The following is a 26,349-nucleotide window of genomic DNA, read 5'->3' on the forward strand; positions in this document are numbered from 1 at the left end:
TGTTTCAGATCAAGTGTAAGAATTTTAAAAATTGCCAAAAAAGCTACATTTTATACATCATAGAATTATCTTACCAAATAATAAATTCTGTGCTTAGCGCCAACAATATGCATGAACATGTGTGTGAGTCCCGACCGACATTCACACAGTTTGCACTCATATGTGTTATAGCCACGTTTTTGGTACTGATAAATGTACTCAAGACCTAGGGGAAAAAATGGAGAGAAGAATTAAACATTAAATGGTTCGATCCACGTAAAATAAATAAATAAATATTCAACAGTTTTCAAATCAGCTCCTGGGCCTGAATTCTTTCGTAATTGCTTGTAATTAAAAATTCTGCATAGCCACTGAGTTATTCAATAAGATATATGTGTATAGCACCCCCCTGCTGTTTTTTTTTTTGTTTTTACCGGTACTTAATCCTTTGTCGAGCTCACTGAGATGGCCGCACATGCTCAGTTTCATCCTGCAACTGCCTCCTGAGCTGTGATACGGAGAGCTGAGACACGCCCCCTGAATTGAAGCAGAACAGACACTCGCCTTGAGCTGCCAGATTGATATACATCTAGCAGAGCAATGAATGGGGAGATCTCTGGACCCATGTGAGGTACATGGGTACTTTTTTCATTAGTCATGGGATAAACCCTTTAAAGGCTATGGACACCTTTGAAGCAATTTTTATATGATTGCATTTTATTCATTTTGGGCTAAATATCATTTTTCCAATTGGACTTTATTAACCTCTTCAAGACCCTGCGATTTTCCATTTTTTTTTTTTTTGTTACTCCCTGCCTTCTTGGAGCCATAACTTTATTTCTCCAGTTCAAGTAGCCGTACGAGGGTTTGGTTTTCTTCGGGACAAGTTATGCTTTCTAATGGCACCAGTTACTGTTGCATACAATGTAGTGGTAAGCAGGAAAAGAAAATCTAAATGGAGTTTAAAAAAAAAATGCTGTTCTGCCACAGTTTTAAGGTTTTATATTAACAGCATTCCCTATGTGGTAAACTGATTGACTGATCTGCCCTTCGTTCTTTGGGTCAGTACGATTACAATGATATCACATTTGTATACATTTTCTTGTGTTTTAATACTGGAAAAAAATAAATAAAAATTCTTAGCAATGCCATATTAAGACCCCCCATAAAATTTTTACAGCTATGTCTACAGATTATTTTTTGCAGGATATGATGTAGCTTTTATAAATATCATTTGGGAGTGTTTATGATTCTTTGATTACTTTTTAATACATTTTGTAAGAGGTGAAGTAATAAAAAATGGCTAATCAGCCATTTTTATTTTTTACAATTAAACGGTTTAACATGTGGGATAAATATTTTTATATTTTATAGTATGACATTTGTTTTTTTATTATCATTATTATTATTATTGGGAATGGGGGTGATGAAAATGGTGCAAATAAAAACTACAGCTTGTCTTGCACAAAATAAGCCCTCATGCAGCTCGTTCAACAAAAAATTAAAAGTTTGCAGCTTCTGAGCCCTGGCGTATCCCCAAATAACAGTTTACGACCACAATGGTACACCACTGAGGAAGAAACTAATTCCGTTTCGAAAGGCGTCTGGTGAGCAAGATCGCGATACGAGATATCCATATTGTCTGCAAAACAGGACATACTTGGAATATTGGAGCTTTATATGACCATTGTACCAAATACACTGGGCGACTATCAATACTTCACATGTGCAGAAAATCATAGTGCCGGCACTAGCGCGAGGCCCGAATCACAAGTACAGACACCAACAGCTGGAGGAAATAACAGATTTCAACACGTTTGTAAGATTCGTGGAATTACATCTATTTGTAGAGCGGACCGAGACGTCATACTGGTAAGCAGCATCTATGCGAGTCTGTTACACTGATGTCGGATGCGATATGAGAGAGGTACCAGTATATGCATAGCCGCACACTTGCAAGAAAGTATGGTTTAAAACAGCGATTTCTAGACAAATTGTTATACATGAAAGCTTTATTAAAGAGAATTTTATATATTTAAATACCGCTACGGGACATCATTGACATTTATATTATTCATGCGTGAGCTCCGCATGTGTATGAAAGGAGGGACTGTGACTATATAACTATATTATGCAGATGGTATTTTTATGTGTATGTTACAGTGTATTTTATGATTAAAAGTGTTTGATTTTAGTATTTTAATTTAGCAGCAGGTCAATTATTTATTCGTAAGTGCTAGGTGGTATAGCAGGCAGAGCTATACTGCGGTGAGCGCTCGGACGAGCCAGGTCCTTAAAAAAGTTGACTAAAAATTGCTTCTAAAATTCTAAACCTTCTAGCGTCCTAAAAAATAAAAATTAAAAATTACATTACTAAGATGATGCTAACATAAAGTAGACATACGGGGAATGTTAATAAATATTTTATGAGGCAGAGAGATTCAAGTTTAGAAAACAGTGAATTTTTTCACATTTCCATTAACTTTTGGATTTTTTCACAGATCAAGGTAAAACATATTGACTCAAATTTACTATTAACATGAAGTACAATGTGTCACGAGAAAACATTCTCTGAATGGCTTGGACAAGTAAAAGCGTTCCAAAGTTATTACCACAAAGTATTAAACAATTCAGACAGCACACCAATTTATGTTATGCTTGATTAGTCTATTTAGCCGGACATGGTGGTACACTGAACAACGTTTCAGGCAAATTGAATGCCCTTTATCAGGCAGGAGTGTGTCCACTTGACAGCAGGGAGACGGCGTACCTTCGGGTAAGCAAGTGAACGCAGGCTTGCCTGATGAAGGGCATTCAATTTGTCCGAAACGTTGTTCAGTGTACCACCATGTCCGGCTAAATAAAGACTAATCAAGCATAACAAAAATTGGTGTGCTGTCTGAATTGTTTAATACAAATTGAGTTCCAAGAGGTGGAGCCAGGAACACACCCTTGACGAGCACCCACATCAGCCAGAATAGATTGAGTGCTGTGATCACCTTGGATTACTCTATAACAACATAAAATGACATGTCAGATTTTCAAAATTAGGCCTGGTCAGGAAGTGGTTAAAGACAGACTTCCACTGTACATATACGGCAGAGGTTCAGAAAGGGTTAAAAATGTTCAGCCATTTCTAATAAATGCTCATTATAGCTCAATTCTAATAACAATGATAAGAATATGAAGTGTTTATGAAGACAGGATAACAGATGAAAGCTACAAACCTCCAGATGATGGGATTCAAAGAAAATGCCGTATTTTTCACCTCATAAGAGTGGGGGGAAAGTGCCCCTGCGTCTTATGGGGCGAATGCTGGAAATTTTTCATTGCAGTCTGCGATGTATGAGGGAAGGAGGGTCTGTAGTAGGCGGGGAGAGCGGCGGGCAGTATGTACTGTATTTTACCTAGTCAGCTAATTAATCCATATCCCCTGAGCAAAGGGTACCTCAAAATTATGACTTTGGGGTTTCATAAGCTGTAAGCCATAATCATCCAAATTATAACAAATAAAGGCTTGAAATATCTCGCTTTGCATGTATTGAGACTATCTCATATGTTAGTTTCACCTTTTAAAGGGCTTCTGTCACCCCACTAAACTTTTTTTTTTTGGGGGTACTTATAATCCCTATACTGCGATATATCTATACATTATGTTATTAATCATTTTCGTTCAGTAGATAATGCAAAAAACATACTTTTTTAATATGCCAATTACCTGTCTACCAGCAAAGTAGGGCGTCTACTTGCTGGTAGCAGCCGCAAAAAACCGCCCCCTTCTCCTGTTGATTAACAGGGCCAGCAGCGATCTCCTCCTCCAGCTGGCCCTGTCTGCATTTCAAAAATTGCGCGCCTGTCTTGATTCGGCGCAGGCGCTCTGAGAGAAGGAGGCTCGCCTCCTCAGTACTCCCTCAGTGCGCCTGCGCCGATGATGTCACCGAAAGAGAAGACGTCATCAGCGCAGGCGCACTGAGGGAGTGCTGAGGAGGCGAGCCTCCTTCCCTGCGAGCGCCTGCGCCGAATCAAGACAGGCGCGCGATTTTTGAAATGAAGACAGGGCCAGCCGGAGGAGGAGATCGCTGCTCGCCCTGTCAATCAAAAAAAAGAGTTTAGTGGGGTGACAGAAGCCCTTTAAGTTGCATTACTGAAATAAATGAACTTTGCACAATAGTCTAATTTTTCGAGTTTAACCTGTATATGTACCTAAGCTATATGTCTCTAAGCTTTATGGCAGCTATATGTCTCTAAGCTTTATGGCAGCTATATGTCTCTAAGCTTTATGGCAGCTATATGTCTCTAAGCTTTATGGCAGCTATATGTCTCTAAGCTTTATGGCAGCTATATGTCTCTAAGCTTTATGGCAGCTATAGTCTCTAAGCTTTATGGCAGCTATATGTCTCTAAGCTTTATGGCAGCTATATGTCTCTAAGCTTTATGGCAGCTATATGTCTCTAAGCTTTATGGCAGCTATATCTCTCTAAGCTTTATGGCAGCTATATCTCTCTAAGCTTTATGGCAGCTATATCTATCGAATATAAGTTAAATACATATAGCCGTCATATAGCTTAGATCCATAGAGCCATCATATAGCTAAGATCCATACAGCCGTCATATAGCTTAGATACATATAGGTGTCATATGACCCCTATATCACAGCAATATCTACAGTTGTGTTCAAAATTATTCAACCCCCAATGCTGTAAAGGGTTTTAGGGAATTAATTGTATATTTATAATTGTGTTCAGAATGAAATCTTACAAGGACTTTTTAAAGAACCAAATGCAACTAAAATGACATCAATTGTTTTTGTAATACAGTATTAAATGTTTTTTTTGTGATTTCTTCATTGACACAATTATTCAACCCCTTAAAAAGACTACCACTCTTAAGAACAGAGGTTCATTCAAGTGTTTTCGATCAGGTATTGAAAACACCTGTGGATGTCAAGGAGCAGCAATCAAGCATAAGCACCAATTAGGCAGATTTTAAAGGACTGTGATACTCAGCTCCTTCTAGACATTTACTGGTGTGTTTACAAACATGGTAAAGTCAAGAGAATGGTCCAGGAAGACAAGAGAAGAGGTGATTTCTCTTCACAGGAAGGGTAATGGCTATAAGAAGATTGCAAAGATGTTAAACATACCAAGAGATACCATAGGAAGCATCATTCGCAAATTCAAGGCAAAGGGCACTGTTGAAACGCTACCTGGTCGTGGCAGAAAGAAGATGCTGACTTCGACTGCTGTGCGCTACCTGAAGCGCAAAGTGGAGAAAAGTCCCCGTGTGACTGCTGAGGAACTGAAAAAAGATTTGTCAGATGTGGGTACTGAAGTTTCAGCTCAGACAATAAGGCGCACACTGCGTAATGAAGGCCTCCATGCCAGAACTCCCAGGCGCACCCCCTTGCTGTCTCCAAAGAATAAGAAGAGTCAACTGCAGTATGCCAAAAGTCATGTGGACAAACCACATAAGTTTTGGGATAGTGTTCTGTGGACTGATGAAACAAAATTAGAACTGTTTGGGCCCATGGATCAACGTTATGTTTGGAGGAGGAAGAACAAGGCCTATGAAGAAAAGAATACCTTGCCTACTGTGAAGCATGGCGGGGGGTCAATCATGCTTTGGGGCTGTTTTGCTTCTACAGGTACAGGGAAGCTTCAGCGTGTGCAAGGTACCATAAATTCTCTTCAGTACCAGGAGACATTGGATGAAAATGTGATGCAGTCCGTCACAAACCTGAGGCTTGGGAGACGTTGGACCTTTCAACAGGACAATGATCCCAAGCATACCTCCAAGTCCACTAGAGCATGGTTGCAGATTAAAGGCTGGAACATTTTGAAGTGACCATCGCAGTCACCAGACTTAAATCCGATTGAGAACCTCTGGTGGGACTTAAAGAAAGCAGTTGCAGCGCGCAAGCTTAAGAATGTGACTGAACTGGAGGCTTTTGCCCATGAAGAATGGGCGAAGATACCCGTAGATCGCTGCAAGACACTTGTGTCAAGCTATGCTTCACGTTTAAAAGCTGTTATACAGTGGCGGAAATAATTATTTGACCCCTCACTGATTTTGTAAGTTTGTCCAATGACAAAGAAATGAAAAGTCTCAGAACAGTATCATTTCAATGGTAGGTTTATTGTAACAGTGGCAGATAGCACATCAAAAGGAAAATCGAAAAAATAACTTTAAATAAAAGATAGCAACTGATTTGCATTTCATTGAGTGAAATAAGTATTTGAACCCCTACCAACCATTAAGAGTTCTGGCTCCCACAGAGTGGTTAGACACTTCTACTCAATTAGTCACCCTCATTAAGGACACCTGTCTTAACTAGTCACCTGTATAAAAGACACCTGTCCACAGAATCAATCAATCAAGCAGACTCCAAACTCTCCAACATGGGAAAGACCAAAGAGCTGTCCAAGGATGTCAGAGACAAAATTGTAGACCTGCACAAGGCTGGAATGGGCTACAAAACCATTAGCAAGAAGCTGGGAGAGAAGGTGACAACTGTTGGTGCGATTGTTCGAAAATGGAAGGAGCACAAAATGACCATCAATCGACCTCGCTCTGGGGCTCCACGCAAGATCTCACCTCGTGGGGTGTCAATGGTTCTGAGAAAGGTGAAAAAGCATCCTAGAACTACACGGGAGGAGTTAGTTAATGACCTCAAATTAGCAGGGACCACAGTCACCAAGAAAACCATTGGAAACACATTACACCGCAATGGATTAAAATCCTGCAGGGCTCGCAAGGTCCCCCTGCTCAGGAAGGCACATGTGCAGGCCCGTCTGAAGTTTGCCAATGAACACTGAATGATTCAGAGAGTGACTGGGAGAAGGTGCTGTGGTCTGATGAGACCAAAATAGAGCTCTTTGGCATTAACTCAACTCGCTGTGTTTGGAGGAAGAAAAATGCTGCCTATGACCCCCAAAACACCGTCCCCACCGTCAAGCATGGGGGTGGAAACATTTTGCTTTGGGGGTGTTTTTCTGCTAAGGGCACAGGACAACTTATTCGCATAAACGGGAAAATGGACGGAGCCATGTATCGTGAAATCCTGAGCGACAACCTCCTTCCCTCTGCCAGGAAACTGAAAATGGGTCGTGGATGGGTGTTCCAGCACGACAATGACCCAAAACATACAGCAAAGGCAACAAAGGAGTGGCTCAAGAAGAAGCACATTAAGGTCATGGAGTGGCCTAGTCAGTCCTCCGGACCTTAATCCAATCGAAAACCTATGGAGGGAGCTCAAGCTCAGAGTTGCACAGAGACAGCCTCGAAACCTTAGGGATTTAGAGATGATCTGCAAAGAGGAGTGGACCAACATTCCTCCTAAAATGTGCGCAAACTTGGTCATCAATTACAAGAAACGTTTGACCTCTGTGCTTGCAAACAAGGGTTTTTTCCACCAAGTATTAAGTCTTTTTTTGTTAGAGGGTTCAAATACTTATTTCACTCAATGAAATGCAAATCAGTTGCTATCTTTTATTTAAAGTTATTTTTTCGATTTTCCTTTTGATGTGCTATCTGCCACTGTTACAATAAACCTACCATTGAAATGATACTGTTCTGAGACTTTTCATTTCTTTGTCATTGGACAAACTTACAAAATCAGTGAGGGGTCAAATAATTATTTCCGCCACTGTAACTAGAAAAGGATGTTGTACTAAGTACTAAGATTGAATGTCACTTGGGGGTTGAAGAAAACTGATAATGATGTGAGCACAGAAAATACATTTGTGGTTATTTCATTATAAGTGTTATGTTATATTTGTCTGACTTACAAGTGCCTCTTTGATTTAATTGTAAACAAGATGACTGAAATGATCAAAATCAATGTCAAACTGGCCAAAACACTAAATTTCAGTGGGGGTTGAATAATTTTGAACACAACTGTATATTATGGACAATGATTTACTTTGTGATGTTCCTAAGGGGTGGTTTTGAGCTACCAGCTGAGGCTATTAAAGATGGCCAGACGCAGGACAACGGGCACACTGGTGGACCAGAGGGAGGGAGCTTTGGAATCCATGGAATCTTTCTTCACGGCTGCTGGCACTGATAAGGATCGTGCATGAGCAATCCCTCACAGGAGCCGCGGCAGCCAGATAGAGAGAGAGAGGGGGGCGGGCACCAAAGGCTCTGATGTTTCATTTACAGAGCCGGGCCCCTCCCTCAAGCAGGAAGAAGCCTGTAAACGAGACGTCACCGCCGGAGCCTGGTGAGTGACGTCAAGGGTCACGTGACCCGCATCAGGCGTGTGGAAACACAGCAGAATAAATAATAAATGTACATTAGAAATGTATTTTTAATAATGTTTTAAGCAGAGCCTGAAATCAGGTACTATATGCTCCGTCCCCCTAATCTGTGCCCCCAATATGTGAGCCCCCTGCCTCCAGCTTTGCCGGCCGTGCACTGTATGTGCCGGCCGGCCTGCCCCCATCCATGGCCTCGGCGATTGCCCCCATCCATGTCCCCTACCCAGCCCTCGTCTGTGCCCCCCCTATGCAGTCCCCCTTCTGCATCTGATGGCAGCGGCTCTGATCCTAAGCTGTACACTGACACTCTGATGTAACCCCTTAGATGCCGCTTTCAGCAGCATCCAAGGTGTTAACAGTGAGGGGGCTCCCTCTCTCAACCATCGGGCTGAGTGCTGCGATGGCAGCGGCCCGATGGTTGCCATGGCAACCAGACGCCTTGCAAATATGTCCAGTGTTGCCATCTATCAGTATAAAACTGATAGTCTTATACTTTGCAATGCAAGAGCATTGCAAAGTATAGTACACAGCAATTAAGCCCCACTGGATCTTCAAGATCCAAGTGGGACTTGATAAAAAAAATGTGAAAATGAAAAAAAAAAGTATAATATATATATTAAAATAATAAAATAATAAAATAATAAAAATTTAAATTCAAATAAAGTGCCTTTCCTATATCCGCTCATTTATAAGAGATAAAAAATAAAAAAAACGTAACATACACGTTAGGTATCACAGCGTCCGTAACGACCGGCTCTCTAAATTTAACATATGACCCACCCTGTCCGATAGACACCATAAAAAAAAGTCAAAAAAAGTCACTTGTCACCTTACATCACAAAAAGTGCAACACTAAGCAATCAAAAAGGCGTATGTACCACATAATGGTACCAATAAAACAGTCGCCTCATCCCGCACAAAATTAGCCCCTACATAAGAAAATCGCTTAAAAAATAAAAAAAAACTATAGCTCTTAGAACATGGAGACACTAAAACATCTTTTTTTTTTGTTTCAAATATGCTATTATTGTAAGAGAAAAATTTTAAAAAGTATACATACGGTGTTAGGTATCGCCACGTCCGTAACAACCAGCTCTATAAAAATATCACATGATCTAACCCCTCAGGCGAACACCGTAAAAAAATTAAAACAGTGCCAAAAAAGTCAGTTTGTCACCTTACTTCACAAAAATTGCAACACCAAGCGATCAAAAAGGCGTATGCCCCCCAAAATAGTACCAATCTAAGTCGCCTCATCCCACAAAAAATTAAACCCTACTAAGACGATTGGTCAAAAAAATAAAAAAAAGCTATGGCTCTCAGACTATGGAGACACTAAAAACTTTTTTTTTGGTTTCAAAAATGCTACTAATGTGTAAAAAAAAAAAAAACGGAATTAGACCTTACCGGTAATTCAGTTTCCATGAAATCACCATGACGGCCACAAGGAGATTGACCCATGACCTCTGTGGGGGCAGGAAACAGAGAAGAGGTTAAATTGCCCCCTCCCACCACACCTCAGTGTTCCAAAGATATCAAGTGCCAGAAGTGTATTAGTATTTCCCAGTATTACATCATACCAGAAAATACCGGGTGAAAGAACTTCAAACAAAAGAAAGGGAGGGAATATATGGGCCGTTATGGTGATTTCATGGAAACTGAATTACCGGTAAGTCTAATTCCGGTTTTTCCCATATCATCACCATGACGGCCACAAAGAGAGTTATAAAATTATTTTTTATGGGTAGGGGCAACCGCTTGAAGAACCTTCCGACCAAAGGAGAGGCTAGAGGTTCCAGATAAATCTAAACGGTAATGTTTCACAAATGTGTGAATACTAGACCAGGAGGCGGCCCCTGCATATATCATCCAGGGAGGCCCCTGCTCTTTCAGCAAAAGTAGTGGAGACAGCTCTGGTAGAATGTGCCCTAATATTGGAAGGAGGATCCAAATTTTGATTCTTATAGCATAGGGTAATGGTGTCCTTTATCCATCTTGCAATGGAGGATTTTGAGACCCTGGATCCCTTATTTTTTTCCAGCAAATTGGACAAGTAGGCTGTCAGACTTCCTGAAGTCCCTAGTGGCTTCTAAGTATCTAAGGACTGTACGCCTAACATCAAGGGAATTAAATTTCTCCTCTTCCTGATCCTTAGGATTGTTGAAAAAGGATGGAAGGAAGATCTCTTGGCCTCTGTTGTGGTCTGAGGCTACCTTTGGCAGGAAACCTGGATCTAATTTAAGTACAATCTTATCATCAGTGATGGCAAGGTATGGTTCCCGAATAGAGAGGGCTTGGATCTCTCCTAATCTTTTAGCAGATGTGATTGCTATAAGAAAAGCGGTCTTGAATGAAAGCAATTTAATTGAACAGTTTTCCAACGGCTCAAATGGGGAACACATAAGGTTGTTGAGTACTAGATTTAAGTCCCAGGTCGGGGTGCAGGATCTCAAGGTGGGTCTAAGTCTAAGGGCAGCTCTTATAAATCGTTTGATCCATCTATGGTCTGCTAGGTCGGCATCAAAGAAGGCGCTTAATGCAGAAATTTGAACCTTTAAAAAGGTAGACAGAGAGGCCTATATCCAGACCCTTCTGTAGAAATTCCAGAATCTTTTGAATGTTAGGCCCTTCAAGATTTGGATTCTTTTCACCTGACCATGAACAGAACCTTTTCCAGATCTTCAAGTATATCGCAGATGTCACTTTTTTTCCTAGAGCATCTCAGGGTGGCTATAACCTTGTCCGACAGGACTTGAGATTTTAAGAGGGAGACCTCAGGATCCAAGCAGTGAGTTTCAGGAACTCCGGATGATGATGAAGCAAAGGACCCTGGTATAGGATGTCCCTTCTGAGTGGGAGTCTCACTGGTTCGTCTATTGCCAGTTTTAGGAGTGGAGCGAACCAACTCCTTTTTGGCCAAAACGGGGTGATAAATATTACTGTGGTTCTTCCTTCCAAAATCTTCTGAATGACCCTCGGGATGAGAGGCAATGGAGGGAATGCATACACTAGATCCCAACACCATCTTAGGGAGAAGGCATCTATTCTCCAGGGATGATCTCCCGCATTTAGGGAGCAGAATGTTTGTACCTTCGTATTCCTTTTTGATGCAAACAGGTCTATTGTAGGAAGCCCCCATTTCTGGGTTAGCATATTGAAGACCTCTCGATTCAGAGCCCACTCTGTATGATCTATTTATTACCTGTCTGCTTAAAAAGTCCGCTTCTAGATTTTGGGATCCCTTCAGGTGCATTGCTGAGATGGATCTTAGCTCTTTCTCTGCAAAGGAGAAAATTTCCTCTGAGATGTTTTGGAGTCTCCTTGATCGAGTACCTCCCTGTTGTTTCAAGTAGGAGACCACGGTCGTGTTGTCTGATAGGATATTCACGTGCGGTTTTCTTATCAGCAGTTTGGCTGAAAGTGGAGCTTCCCTTACCGCATACAGCTCCCTGAAATTTGAAGATTGGACGGCTATGAGATGCTTTCAAGTTTCCTGGAAATAAGCTCTGTCGATTTTCGCTCCCCATCCAGATCTGCTGGCATCCGTGAAGATCGTAATTGAAGGCGATTTTATCCATGGAACCCCCTGGGAAAGATTCTTCTCCTTCGTCCACCATGAGAGAGATATATTTACTGACCCTGGAATCCAAAGCTTGGAGTCCAGAGAGCCCTTCTTGTTCCAGTGGGACAATAGCCAGTTTTGTATTACTCGACAGTGAGCCTGCGCCCACTCGACAGAAGGTATACAGGAGGTTAGGAGGCCGAGAAGGCTCATTGCTTCCCTCACTGAGCATTAATCCGGTGTTGGAAGTGTCTCACTTTGTTTACCAGGGACTGGATCTTGATCTGTGGTAGGAAGGTCGACTGTGTTAGGGAGTCTAGTGTAACCCCTAGGAACCTCACCTTCGTGGATGGTACTAACATTGACTTGGGTTCGTTCACTATCCATCCTAGCTGTGACAGGCGGGATAAAAATATTTCCAAGTCCGACAGTAGGAGCTCTCGAGTCTGCTATAATTAAAAAGTCGTCAAGGTATGGCACTATATTTAACCCTTCCTGTCTGAGTGGGGCTATCATTTCTATCACCAGTTTGGTGAACAGCCTTGGTGCGGCTGAAATCCCGAAGGGTAACGCTATGAATTGGAAATGGAGAATCCGATTGGAAGGGTCTAGGATTGCAAACCTTAGGTATTTCTGGTGATCTGGGTGAATGGGGACATGCAGATAATAGTCTTTCAGGTCGACAGAGCACATAAATGCTCCTAGCTTTATTAAAGGTACTATGGATTTCAGAGACTCCATCTTGAACTTCCTGTAAAGAATAAACTTGTTCAGTTGTTTCAGGTTTATAATAGTCCGAAAGTCTCCTTCCTTCTTTCTTACTAAAAATAGGGTTGAATAGTACCATCGACCTCTTTGAGACGCGGGAACTGGGATTACTGCTCCCTTCTTCACCAGATCCTGGACCCCCTGGAAAATATTCATGTTGGAGGATCTGGCAGGCATCCTTGTGACGGCAAATCTTGGAGGGGGGAGAGAGGTGAACTCGATCTTGTAACCTTGCCGAATGATATCCAAGGCCTAGGATTTTTTGATGTTAGTGCCCATGGACCTAGGAAATCCTTCAGTCTCCCCCCTACAATGGTATCATTGTTTATCTTCAAATTTAGATTGGGGCTTAAGAAGGAAACCTCTTCCTCTACCCCCCTTGGGATAGGCCCAGCGGCCTGACTTGCCTTTCACCCTAACAGCCTTATTTTGTCCACCGTATGACCGAAAGGACTGGTTCCTTCTAAAAGACTTTTCCTCAGGGAATCCTTTTTTCTTATCAGCCGCTTTCTCAAGTATCTTGTCTAGGACCGGCCCGAATACATACACTCCTGAAAAGGGGATAGATACTAACTTCTGTTTAGAAATTCTATCACCCGACCATGACTTCATCCATAAAGCCCGACGAGCCGCATTGGAAAGTCCAGCCTCCTTAGCACAGAATCTAATAGATTCAGCCGAGGCGTCTGCCAGGAATCCTGTAGCTGACTTAAGTAGCGGGATGGACTGCAGGATCTCTTCCCTAGAAGTCTTACTACTTAGGTGGTCTTCAAGCTCTCCTAACCATAAGTACATAGACCTAGCAACAGATGTTGCTGCAATGTTGATCTTAATGAAATACATTGAGGCCTCCCAAGATTTTCTTAAAAGAGCATCTGCCTTCCGCTCCATAGCATCTCTCAATTGAGCGGCATCCTCAAACGGCAGGGCAGTTTTTTTATTAACTTTCGCCACCTGCACGTCTATCTTAGGGGTCTCGTCAAACAATTTAGACTGAGAAGGGTCGAACAATAGTCGATTTTTAAATTCCTTGGATACTCCAAGTCGTTTTTCTGGTTCTGACCACTCTTCCAAAATCATCTCTCTTATATGTTCGTTTATGGGGAAGACTCTGGATTTCTTCACCATAAGTCCCCCGAAAATTTCATCCTGAATAGATAATGACCTAGGGGCCTCTTCAATCCCCATTGTCGCTCTGATTGCTTTTAATAAGTCACCCATTTCTTCTGAGGAAAAATAAAATTTTCTATTACTTTCTTGGATTTCTCCTTCAGAGAGAGAGAGAGAGATCATCCTCCCATTGCATGTAAGTGGAAGCTTTGTCGTCAGCGTCATCAGACCCCGAGCTAATGATCCTAGAACGCGGACGCTTGCGAGAGGGCTCGCCCTGGGAATCAGATGGAGCAGCTCTGGCGGCCCTAAGTTCTTCCTGGACCACAGATCTGATACTATCCATAAAAGAGGATTGTTCCTGCTGGATCACATCAGAAATACATTCCTTACAAAGCTTCTTTCCATATTCATCAGGCAATCTTAGCACAAGAGATGCAACGAGGAGGTTTTTTAACCTTTTTTTGAGCCTCTTTAGCCTGAAAAATATGGAATAAAGGCATCAGAAAATATGCCTAGCAGGAAGTTCAGTACTATAAATAAGTGGACCCCCAGAGGGAAACTTACAGGAGGCAGAGAGGGAGCATCAGGCTCCATAACAGTTTGTAATTTGGGACCTGACATATTCTGGTAGTAGAACCGCATACACAGTACTTACAGACCTCAGATCAGCGTTCCATGGCCGTCCCGCCTTTTATTCAAACTGCTCTGCCTTCTGCGCTTTACTTCCGGGTTGCGTCACATGACCTGAACCCGGAAGTGACGTCACAGACGTCGGCATGCGTACACGCCGGCCGCTACGAGCCCGACCCACTGGGGAGGAGGAGGAGGAAGTTTGCGGCCCGGGAGCAGGCTCCAGACCAGCCAGAGCGAGCCCTCCCGATACCCCCCCAGCCCAGCATAGGCACGCGGCGGACTGGGGGAGCTCCGATGAGCTTCAGGTAACCAGGAGACCGTCCTCGGACCCTCCTGGAGAAGGAAAAAAAAAAAAAAAAAAAAGGATGTAGCCGATTTCCCATCTTCATCTCCCTGACCACGCAGGGAGACTCTTCTCTGACCCTGGCCACAGTGGGGACAGGACCACTGAGGTGTGGTGGTGGGAGGGGGCAATTTAACCTCCTCTGTTTCCTGCCCCCACAGAGGTCATGGGTCAATCTCCTTATGGCCGTCATGGTGATGATATGGGAAATTTATAATTAAACGTATACATATTAGGTATTGCCACGTCCGTAACAATCTTCTCTATAAAAATTTCACATGATCTAACTCCTCAGGTGAAAGCTGTAAAAATAAACACTTCCAAAAACAACCAATTTTTTGGTCACATTGCCCCATAAAGTGTAATCATGAATGATGAAAATAAAATCATATGTAACCAAAAATAGTACCAATAAAAACCAACTCTTTCTGTAAAAAACGAACCCCTGCACAAGACGATCGGTAGAAAAATATAAAAAATAAGGCGTTCAGAAAATGGAGACAAAATCGTATTTTTTTTCAAAAATGCTTTATTATGTAAAACTGAAACAAAGAAAGTAGACATATTTGATATCATTGCGTCCGTAACAACCTGCTCTATAAAAAAAGGCACATCTACCCTGTCAGATGAATCTTCTAAAAAGTGCCAAAACAGCCATTGTTTGGTTACCTTGCCTCACAAAAAACGTAATATAGAGCAATTAATAATATGTACCCAAAATAGTATCAATAAAACTGGCACCTTATCCCCTAGTTTCCAAAATGGGCTCACTTTTTGGGAGTTCCTACTGTAAGGGTGCATCAGGGGGGCTTCAAATGGGACATGGTATCTAATAACCAGTCCAGCAAAATCCACCTTCCAAAAATCATATGGCGCTCCTTTTCTTCAGCGCCCTGCCGTGTGCCCTTACATCAGTTTATGACCACATGTGGGGTGCATCTGTAAACCGCAGAATCAGGGTAATAAATATTGAGTTTTGTTTGGCTGTTAACCCTTGAAGTGTTAAAGAAAAAATTTATTAAAATGGAAAATATATAAAAAAAAAAGTGAGATTTAGTAATTTTATCTCCATTTTCACTTTTTTTAAAACATGTTTATTAATTTTTTTTTCCCAAATACATCTAAATACTGAATCAATCGTCATAAAAGCCCATTGTACAATATAACTGTGGATGTTCTACAAGATCATTTCAGTTATCTGAACACATTGCCGATTATCCAAGTACAATACATGTGAAGGCATTGATAGTCAGTGCACTTAAAACAAATAACCCCAATCTTTCCCTCCCCCTCCTCCCTCCCACCCCAGATGCTGTAGCTGACACCCTTTATACCATTGAATAAATATTGCTTTCCCTTAGCACAGGGGTGGCCAACCTTACAGACACAAAGAGCCTGTTGAGGGAAGTGTCATATTTAAATATATATATGTATATATGCCCTGACATATATGCATATATATTGGCCCTTTTTATGGGCCCGTCCAGGTGGGATATGTGTGTATACATGCTCCCTCTGTTATCTGCATACCTCCGGCGCGATAATTATCACGCCGCAAAGTATGCAGATGTTCTACAGGCGGAGGATCAAAAGATCCCTCCGCCTGGAAGCACGCTCTCGGATGTGCGGGCCGGTGCGGTGACGTCATATCACCGCGCCGTCCCACATGTTCTTGCCAGTGCCGCGCATGCGCGCCACAGCACGGGCTGCCTCGGAAGCGAGCTCCGCCGAACTTAAATAGTCCGGCGGCGCTACGCTGAGGCACTGTTGGACCAGCCCCCAGCCGGAGAGGATCATCCCCTAGGAAAACGGGCACCCCCTGGACAACAAGCATACCGGCTGAGTATTATTATTCCCCCTATACCACCAACGATTCCCCTGCATTAACCCTTACTCCCCCTATACCACCAACGTACCCTTATTCCCCTGCATTAACCCTCCCTATACCACCAACGATTTAACCCTTATTTATTCCCCTGCCCTATACCACCAACGTACCCCAATTCATAATTTGCCTGTATCCCCCCTACATCACATAGCACTAATTCCCATATAACCCTGCTCCCCTGGTTTCACCCCTGTTAATCAACCCTTATAACTCCCCTGCCATATATCACCCCATCTGTTACACCTGGTACCCCTTGATACCCCTTCACGGCTGCCCTGCATACCCCAGCAGCAGCTGAGTCTTTACTAACCCCTTGTTACTCCCTTAGGGACAGCTTAGAGCCAGGTTGGGTGGGCTGTTAACGTGTAAGTAAGTGTTAGGTATAGTTAGATTTTGGGGGTGAGTATTGGAAGTGGGATTGTGTCGAGTGTAGTTAGTAACGTATTAGTCGGTTATAGTTGTTTACATATTATATTTGTAACGAGCCCCTGCTCGCTCTATTCTGCTCTCACGGCACTCCCTGATGTGACCACAATATCTGCTGGTTCCGCCGTTGATGATCCGGCCTTAAATGACAGCTCGTGTCGTTTTTAATTCTCACAGAACTAACACCAGTCAGGCAGTATGAGAGTTCAAACTGAAAAAAATGCTTTATTGAATGCCCCACATATATTTATATTGACAGTTGGAACCCCTCTTTCAATTGGTAAATTGTAAAACCCCCTCTGATTGGCTATGCAAATAAGGTAAGCAGGGATTAGTTCAAGAGCTTGGCTGGGAGGCAGATGGGTGTGGCCATTGTCACAGAGAGATTCAAACCATGACATTACCCCCCCTCCCGGGAAACAGTCCAAAAGCCACAGTGGGACCCTCACCGGGTCAACTCGAGGATGTTGGAAAAGTAGTCCTAAGATTCCAGGTCCATTTGCCAGGATAATCCATCGGCATTCCCGTTTTGAAGCCCTGGCCGATATTGTATGGTGAAATTGTAGGGTTTCAAAGACAGGCTCCACCTTAGTAATCGGCCATTCTCTCCAGCCACCCGGTTTAGCCATATCAAGGGATTGTGGTCAGTCATGACGGTAAAAGAGCGTCCATAGACGTAGGCTGAGATACGCCACCGGGTGCTCCTTCCCGTCGTCGCCAACTTGACTTAGTACGGCTCCCAGTTTGAACATGGAGGAGTCTGTATGTACGACAAAGCGTTTGTTAGGATCGGGTGCCGCCAGTATGAGAGCTTGTGTTAGGGTGTTTTTTAAATGTTGAAATGCTGTTTTGCACTATGGGGACCACAGGACCTGTCTAGGGAGATTATTTTTTGGTCAGGTCCGTCAGTGGTTTGGCTATGTCACTATAGTGGGGTACAAACTTTCTGTAGTACCCGGCTGTCCCTAAAAATGCAAATACCTGGGCCTTGGTTCTGGGAACCGGCCAGTTTAGGATGGCCTCGATTTTTGCAGGCTCCGGCCTCTGCTTCCCACATCCCACTCTAGGTCCCAGATATTGTACCTCAGACATCCCGATATTACACTTGTCTGGCTTCAGGGTCAGGCCTGCAACTCTGATTCTGTCTAGCACTATGCCCAGGTGTCTGAGATGCTCCTCCCATGTCTGGCTAAAGATTGCGATGTCATCAAGATATGCGCATGCAAAATCCTGCAGACCACCGAGGAGTTGATCTATCATTCGTTGGATGGTAGCCGGAGCATTTTTCATCCCGAATGGCATTACCCGGAACTGGTAAAGGCCAAACGGGGTGATGAAGGCAGACTTTGGAAAGGCGTCCGCCTCCAGGGGAATCTGCCAGTAGCCCTTACACAGGTCAATAGTCATCAGATAATGTCCCTGAGTGTGCTGTTCCTTTCATACTGAATTTCTGCACTGTATTTCTTGTTTTTACCTATGTTGTTTAAATCTATTGTTCTCTGCTGCCATCTGCTGGCCGGAATTTGTATGCTGCACGCTTCGTTCGTTGTCTATAAAGTTTTCTCTGGGCGTGGTTTTAGCAGCCTTGGGCCTGGTCACTTCCTGTAGCCTTTTTCAGTGCTGCATCCTTTGTGACTGGAGACACACACCTCGGCTTGTGAAGGCATCAGTTTTTGACCAGCAGTTGCCTCAGCAGTTAGCTTCAGAAAAGACATCCACATGACAGCATCTACTGCATTCCATCACTGTATGTCACTGCTCTGGATCAAATAAACCCACGTTTGATTGCATCCTCATGTCCACGTCTGGATCCATCTAACCTGAGCATCTGCCGGTCCGGTCTGCTCCACTGCTTGGATACAAGGTAGGACAGTCACAAAGTCATTATCAGTTACACCTTCATTCGCCTTCATGTGGGGACAGAACACTGAGCTATTTTGTCCAACAATTCGTCCACTCGGGGCATGGGGTAGGCGTCTGTCACAGTACAGTCAGTTGCCTATAGACAACACAAAATTGGGTCGTGCCATCCTGTTTTGGGAATAATACTACAGGGGAAGCCCAGCGGCTTGCTGATGGTTCGATCACCCCTAACTCAAGCATCTCCCTAATCTCTGCTCTAATCGCTTCTTGCACAGCTCCGGGAATCCTATAGGCTGATTGTCTCGGGCTCCTGCCCGAGGGTCTCCACCTTGTGCACTGCCAAGAGAGTGTATCCAGGGAGTAAAGAGAACATCTCTTTCCGGTCCTGGAGTAATTCCCTGACCTGTTCTTGTTCCTGGGGTCCTAACCCATCTCCTAACTGAACATCTTCCACCCCCCCAGAACGGTTACTGATTGCAGGAAGCTCCAGCATCGGCAGGTATTCAGAGTCCCTGGTGGCAGGAGCGCATATGGCGGCTACTTCCTCAGCCCTCTCGTGATAGGCCATCATCATATTGATGTGAAATGTCCTCTTAATTCTTGTGTCTGGACAGCTGGCGACCACGTAGGTGGTGTCGCACAGCTGTTTTACCACCTGATCGGGGCTCTGCCAGGAGGCCTGTAATTTATTTTGCTTTAAGGGTTTTAGTACCCTTCTGTCCGACACAAAGTGCGATTCCGAGCAGATCGATCATACCAAACCTTCTGCTGACTCTAGGCTGATTGCATATTCTCATGGACTAGCTCGGTAAGTTCCCGCAGTCGCTCCCTGAGTTCCAAGACGTAACTAAGGATGGGGAGGCCTTCCGGATCCTCTCCCCCTTCCCACTGGGCCCTCACTAAGTCTAAGGGTCCCCTAACCCTTCGCCCATACAACAGCTCAAATGGTGAAAACCCAGTGGACTCTTGAGGTACCTCCCTGTAGGCGAACAGTAGGTGGGGAAGATATTTCTCCCAATCCTTTCTACTCTCCAAGAAGGCCCGAAGTAGCTGCTTTAGGGTCCCGTTAAATCTCTCGCACAGCCAGTTCGTTTGGGGGTGGTAGGGTGCACTCTGGAGGGTTTTTAATACAAGAGGCGCCAGAGCTGCTGGGTCAGCTCTGCGGTGAAATGATTTCCTTGATCAGACAATATCTCCTGGGCAAATCCTACCCTAGTGAACACCCGCAGTAAGGCATCAGCTACAGTGTCAGCCTGGTTATTGGATAGGGGAATGGCTTCCGGGTAGCGGGTGGCGTAATCCACCACTGTAAGAATATACTTCTTCCCAGTGGCATTTGAGCGGGCCAGTGGGCCAAGAATATCTACTGCTATCCGGCTAAACGGTTCCCTAATTATCGGCATGGGGTGCAGAGAAGCTTTTGGATGATCCCCCGCCTTTCCTACCCTCTGGCAGGTCTCACAGGTCCGGCAGTATTCTCATACCTCTGCATGTAACCTAGGCCAGAAGAAAGCATACGACAACCGACTCCGGGTCTTAGCTATCCCTAAATGCCCGGCCAAGGGGATATCGTGAGCCAGCCTCAATAGCTCCTGTCTGTACTTCTAGGGCACGACTAGCTGCTTGTGGGAGCCCTCGCGCTTCCCGTTGCCCACCCCTTCAGTGTAACGATAAAGAAGCCCTCCCTACCACTCTATGGTGTCTTCCCCTAACACCCCTGGATCCTTGCCCACCCTGTCCCGATAACAAGCTAAAGTAGGGTCTCTTCGGGTTTCTTGCCTAACGTCGGAATGAGAATCCCAGGACATGGGGTTGTTAAGTCGGGGTAACCTGGGAGGATTTGGTCTTACCTGGGTCCCCATAGGAGTGGAGTTGCCTTGTAGGTGGCTTTGTTGTCGGGTGGTCACGGCCATGCGGTCTCTGGTGCAAATAAAGAAGTCAAATGCCCCAAGTCGTTCCCCAAAAGTACTTCCACGGGTAACTCAGAGTATCCCTACTCGCACTTGTCGCTTCCCTGAGCCACAATCCAGGTGAACTCTTATGGTGGATAAACACAGCACCTTGCCCCCTGCTACCCTGACTGCCACAGTCTGGCCGGTCCGGGCCGACTGAGGAACCATGTGAGGCTGAATAAGGGTAATCGTAGCCCCGAAATCACAAAGTCCCTGGACCGGCTGCCCATTAACCCATACCGCCTGACGATGGTGCTGCCGATTATCTTCAGCTGCGGCCTGGACGGGATCAGCCTCGAACAGCTCACCAAATTCTACCTGAACATCTAGAGGGTTGGCCTTATTCTGGAGGCAATAAGTCACCGACCTGGATGACTGGGCAGTCTCTTGGTACCTCGGGGATTGGTTAGGGCAATAACGCTGCAGATGACCCATCTGATTACATGTATACCACTTAGGTCCGGTAGAAGGTTTTGATCGGGCTAAGGGTCTAGAGGCAGCCCACTGAGATACTGGAGTTGGGCTCGATGTCGGTACACTGGGCCGCGGTAGTGGATAGCGCTGGCCTCCAATGTATCTCAGAGTCTCCAGATATTAAATCGGCCAAAGTCGCAGCTAGATGTACCGTCTGTGGCTGCTTATCTCGCGCCCAATCCCGTACTATCGGAGGGGTGTGGTCAAAGAACTGCTCTAAGAGAACTAGCTTAGTGATGTCCTCTATGGTATGAGCATGGCTTCCCTGGAACCAGCCCTTGAGGTTCAGCTGCAGACGATGTACCCACTCCACATAGGTTAGGTTGCCTTGTTTCCGGGATTCTCGAAACTTAATCTGGCTGGCTTCAGGGGTAATGGCAAATCGGGCTAGCAGGGCTTCTTTTACCTGGTCATAATCTATGGCGCCCTCATCCTCCATGGCCTGATACGCATCCGCAGCTTTGCAAGTTAGGTTACTCGCCAGTAAGGCGACCCGATCTTGGGACGGCACTTTATGTATCTGGCACAGTCTCTGAAAGTCCTGGAGGAACACTTATTTCCGAAAGGGCAACTTACAGACAGGTGCTGTATCTCTAGGTGTTGTCTCTGATCGCCGTATTTCCGCCATTCTTCACTCATGTTGTCGCTCCAATTCTCTCTCGTCGCTCTAGTTCTCTCTTGCCGCTTATCCTGCAGCTGGATGTCTCTGATGGCATTCTGTATGGCGGTCTCGGATGGATTGGCACCATATTATGCCAACCGCTCTCTAACTCGTTGCTGAAACAAGTCTTCCACGGACAGAGGTCCAGCATCACCATCCCTCTGATCCATCTCAGCTGACTCACTGATCAAGGTGGCCTTGTCCTTTGTCCCAGCGAACCTTCCTCGGCTCTCAAGTAAATCTTTCAGCGTGTCTCTCCTGCAGGCTGCGTAGCTGGTCATTCCTAGTTGTGATTTGCAGTGTCCCAGTAACTGAAGAGCCAATCCCACCGCAGTCACCAACGTAACGAGCCCCTGCTCGCTCTATTCTGCTCTCAAAAAAGTTAAGTTTTATTAGTCTGGGACAAGAGTGGTTAGATAGCCGAGTAGGCAATAGTGTTTAAGTAACAATTAAACCCTTCCCAGATAGGGTCCTTGTTAGTAAGTAATCAGTAAATAGGGCCAAACAGCCCCTTTTTTGGACCCACATTTATAGTGTAGGTCTCCTCTCATCACTTAATGGCAGGTTTTCTATCCCACAAACTGACCCCAAGTATCTTTACGGCTGAGGCGGCAAATGTCTTTTCAAGGGAGGATCTACCAATAAATCTGTGTGATATAAATACAGGTTTTAAGGAATTGAATAGAACTAGGTCCCTATGGGAAGTTACTAGTTTGGAGACTTATGTACAGCAGGGGCTGGTGTACAGGGGCATGAGGATAAATATAGTCCCTAATACACATCAGGAAGACGCTGATTTCATCAAAAAGTGGCAACAACTGTTAACTGAAAATTCACTGCGAATGCAGCAATATCTCCTAAGCTATGAAAAAAGTGTACTTGGTAAGGTAGGCACACGGCTAGAACAAGAAATAGCACAAATACAGGGCTTTAAAGCAGTAGCTGACTTCCCTACACATGAGAAGAGGCTACAAATAAATAAAGGAAAGGAAACACCGAAAATATATCAGAGATTGGCGTGACTTTGACACAGGGCAAGTGTACTCAATAAGAAGCAGGAATTTCCAGCCTTACAATAACAAAAATAGAACCAATCAGGGCAATACACAGACATCTAATAGTGACATCTCTGAATCAGATATTTCAGGGCCAGAGGACGTCATATCTAGACCCAACTATAATAAACAACCAGGCACTAAACGTGAAAAAACAAATACCGGCCTCCTTTTCCACAAAGAAAAGCCTCTGCACCCCAAATAGTGTCACAAGCAGGCAGTGACAATCTAGGATGGGTGAACCCATCAAGAATTGGAGAGGCAGACGCTGTATGTCCAACAAAGTGCTGCAGTCAGTGAGCAACATGATGATAGGAACAACGGGGGGACAATCATTACCCTCTGCCTCTGTATCTATATCCTCTGCGTCAGGAGCCAATATAGCCACCACAACAAACCCTATGATGGAATTGACACCTTCCTCTTCTTTTTTAGCCCAGGGTGTGCTGTTGAGGGACAGGGACAAATGGGCATACAGCCCCAGAACTTAAACAGCACAAACAGTTTCCAGATTGTAAACCTTTCGGATTTCAATTTTGAGGAGAGACATCTCAAATTACTTGGAAAGGGTTTTTCCTTCACTCCGACACCCAATTTTGAATGTTTCAACTGGGTGAAAGATGTGAACCTGTTTGCCAGGAAACTGGCTTTGCATAAGACACACAAACAGCAAGAGCGAGATTGCAGAGTTTTACAAGAAAGGGAAAAGACAGCCATAGAGATTTTGGAATCCCTAGATTGTAACAATCAAACAAATGAGGAAAAGATTGACCCCCCTTCTCAACATTGAAACCACTTTCTAAGTTCACCCCCCCTTTTTCCCAATATGGAAATATTGAAACGTTTGTCAATTTGGTGACCAATGACCTGAAAGGGATCCAAACATCACGGTCCATGGGCAATGATAATCTAGAACCAGAGGAAAAATTAGCCCTGAGGGAATTGATGGGAAATTCAGATCTAGTACTTAAACCGTCCGATAAGGGTGGAAACATCGTGGCCATGGGAAGAAAAATGTATGAAAGTATGGTGATGGATTTGTTGAAGGACATACGGACATATAAAAAATTAGACTCAAACCCTACGGTAAAATATGTAGAGGAACTGAAGGTGATTTTAGGGGTGGCAAAAAATGACAACCTCATCTCTAAGGATGAGTACAAATTTCTCTTAAATTTGCGACCAACTATAGCAACCATATATGCGATTCCCAAGATCCATAAGCAGAGATATCCGATACCAGGGAGACCGATTATTTCGGGTAATAACAGCCTTATGGAAAATATCAGTGAATATGTGGATAAATTCATCTCGCCGTTTGTTCCCTCCTTAGCGTCTTATGTCAGAGACACAAAGGATGCGGTCGCCAGATTACAGAAAATTCAGGTCACAGAACATACCCAACTTGCTAGCTTGGACATTGAAGCTCTCTACACTAACATTAAACATGACTTGGGAATCAATGCAGTAGAATTGTTTCTCTCTACCAAAGGCACACAATTTCACGCGCACAATAAGTTAATACTCACACTCTTACGTTTTCTCCTCACACATGATTATTTCTTATTTAATGGGCACTTTTATTTACAGTTAGTTGGGACTGCTATGGGGAGTAAATGCGCACCAAATTTTGCAAACTTATTTTTAGGCTGGTGGGAGGACACTTTAGTTTTCACAGATGAGTTTACACAATACACCAAGCACATTATTTTTTGGGGTCGTTATATCGACGATGTTCTGATTCTGTGGGATGGCACAACAACACTTTCACAATTTTGTTGCCAGCCTTAATCAAAATGATGTAGGTATGAAATTTACCTCAGAAATTCATCAGAATACGCTGACTTTTCTTGACCTTAGAATCTCTTTGGAATCTGGCGGCCGCATCAGGACAGAGGTCTACCTAAAACCAACCTCAACTAACACCCTCTTACATTGGCAGAGCTACCATCCCCTACCTCTAAAAAGAGGAATTCCCACAGGCCAATATTTACGTGCTCGCCGAAACTGTTCGGATGATGTGGGTTTTGCTCGTGAATGCAATACCCTTTTGGACCGTTTTCACCAACGAGGGTACCCAAAAAAGACCCTACATAAAGCGTTTAGTAGGGCTAAGAGTACCAATAGAGTAGATCTCCTAGCAAATAAACAAATGACGGTTGAGACGTCACCAATAAGATGTATTGGTACGTTTGATGCACAACACTGGAAGGTTTTCCAAATTTTGGGCAAACACTGGCATGTGCTAAGTAGTGATAATGACTTAAAGGAGGTTGTGTCATCCAAACCTAAGATTACGTATCGAAGGGGTAAAAATCTAAAGGACTTTTTAGTGCATAGTTTCCATAGCACGGACCCACCAAAAACCACCTGGCTTAAGTCCAGTATATAGTGGGAACCTACCCATGTGGTAGATGTAGTTTCTGCCCATATATACAAAAACTTAAGATTCTTACGAACCCCCTGGATGACAGAAAATACGAGATTAGGGAATTTATTAATTGTCAAACAATAGGCATTATCTACATCGCACAATGCCAGTGTCCCAAATTGTATGTGGGCAAAACATCCTAAGAATTCCGACGACGAATTTGCCAACACATAAGCAGCATAAATACTAAGTCTGACACAGCAATATCACGACACGTCAGAACTTTTCACAATGCTGACCCAAAATCCCTAAAGTTTTGGGGTGTCTGTAAAAGGACTTTGGGGCCAAGGAGAGGGAATTTAGATCAAATCCTGCTAAAAGAAGAAACAAGGTGGATTTACCGCCTGAATAGCCTGAGCCCAAATGGCTTAAACGAAGGCTTCACCTATACATCTTTTTTGTAAAATGAGGACAGAACACAATACTATATAATTTTTTGAAATGAATAGAAGTTTATGTGAGCAGATACAGACGCTGGTTTATTAAATCTGATAATAACAGTTCCAAAATTGGATACTAAAAACTTACGTGGAATATATAATTCCTCCCCTGTGTGAAGTGGGAAATAGAGCTGGATATAGTCATTCCCAGATGGGCTAATGCCTTCTCATATCAAATGGTCTGACAATAGTGATAATAGGAGCTACTAGTTATATAGCCAATAAACCTCATAATATATGGAGGTCACTCTTGAAAGTGATAAGTTGATTGTCAGGATGTTTCTTAAAAAAAAAAAAATAATAATAATTTAAAAACAATATAACTAAAAGTAGCAGTGGAATAACTATCACTATAGGATAAGGAGTGTGGGAGGGTGTATAATCCGCAGGATCATTTATACTGGTAAATTAGCAGGATTTTGCAATATATATATGTGCATTAATAATATAAATATCTCTGGTAGAGTACATCATTGTCCCTGCCCTTTGAATGCAAATAG

The 26,349-nt window shown here is 43.7% G+C and overlaps 1 protein-coding gene across 6 annotated transcripts in view; it reads right to left on the minus strand.

Annotated features, from left to right (window-relative positions):
- Window positions 1-26,349, minus strand: part of LOC121001875 — a 378,122-nt gene that overhangs the window by 247,185 nt on the left and 104,588 nt on the right. For all 6 annotated transcript variants that reach the window (XM_040433099.1, XM_040433098.1, XM_040433102.1 and 3 more), the window contains exon 6: window positions 75-205. In XM_040433099.1, the coding sequence (XP_040289033.1) occupies window positions 75-205 (131 nt within the window). The remainder of the gene's footprint in view (window positions 1-74; window positions 206-26,349) is intronic.

The sequence above is a fragment of the Bufo bufo genome, chromosome 5 (genome assembly GCF_905171765.1).
Source record: "Bufo bufo chromosome 5, aBufBuf1.1, whole genome shotgun sequence".
Taxonomy (NCBI): domain Eukaryota; kingdom Metazoa; phylum Chordata; class Amphibia; order Anura; family Bufonidae; genus Bufo; species Bufo bufo.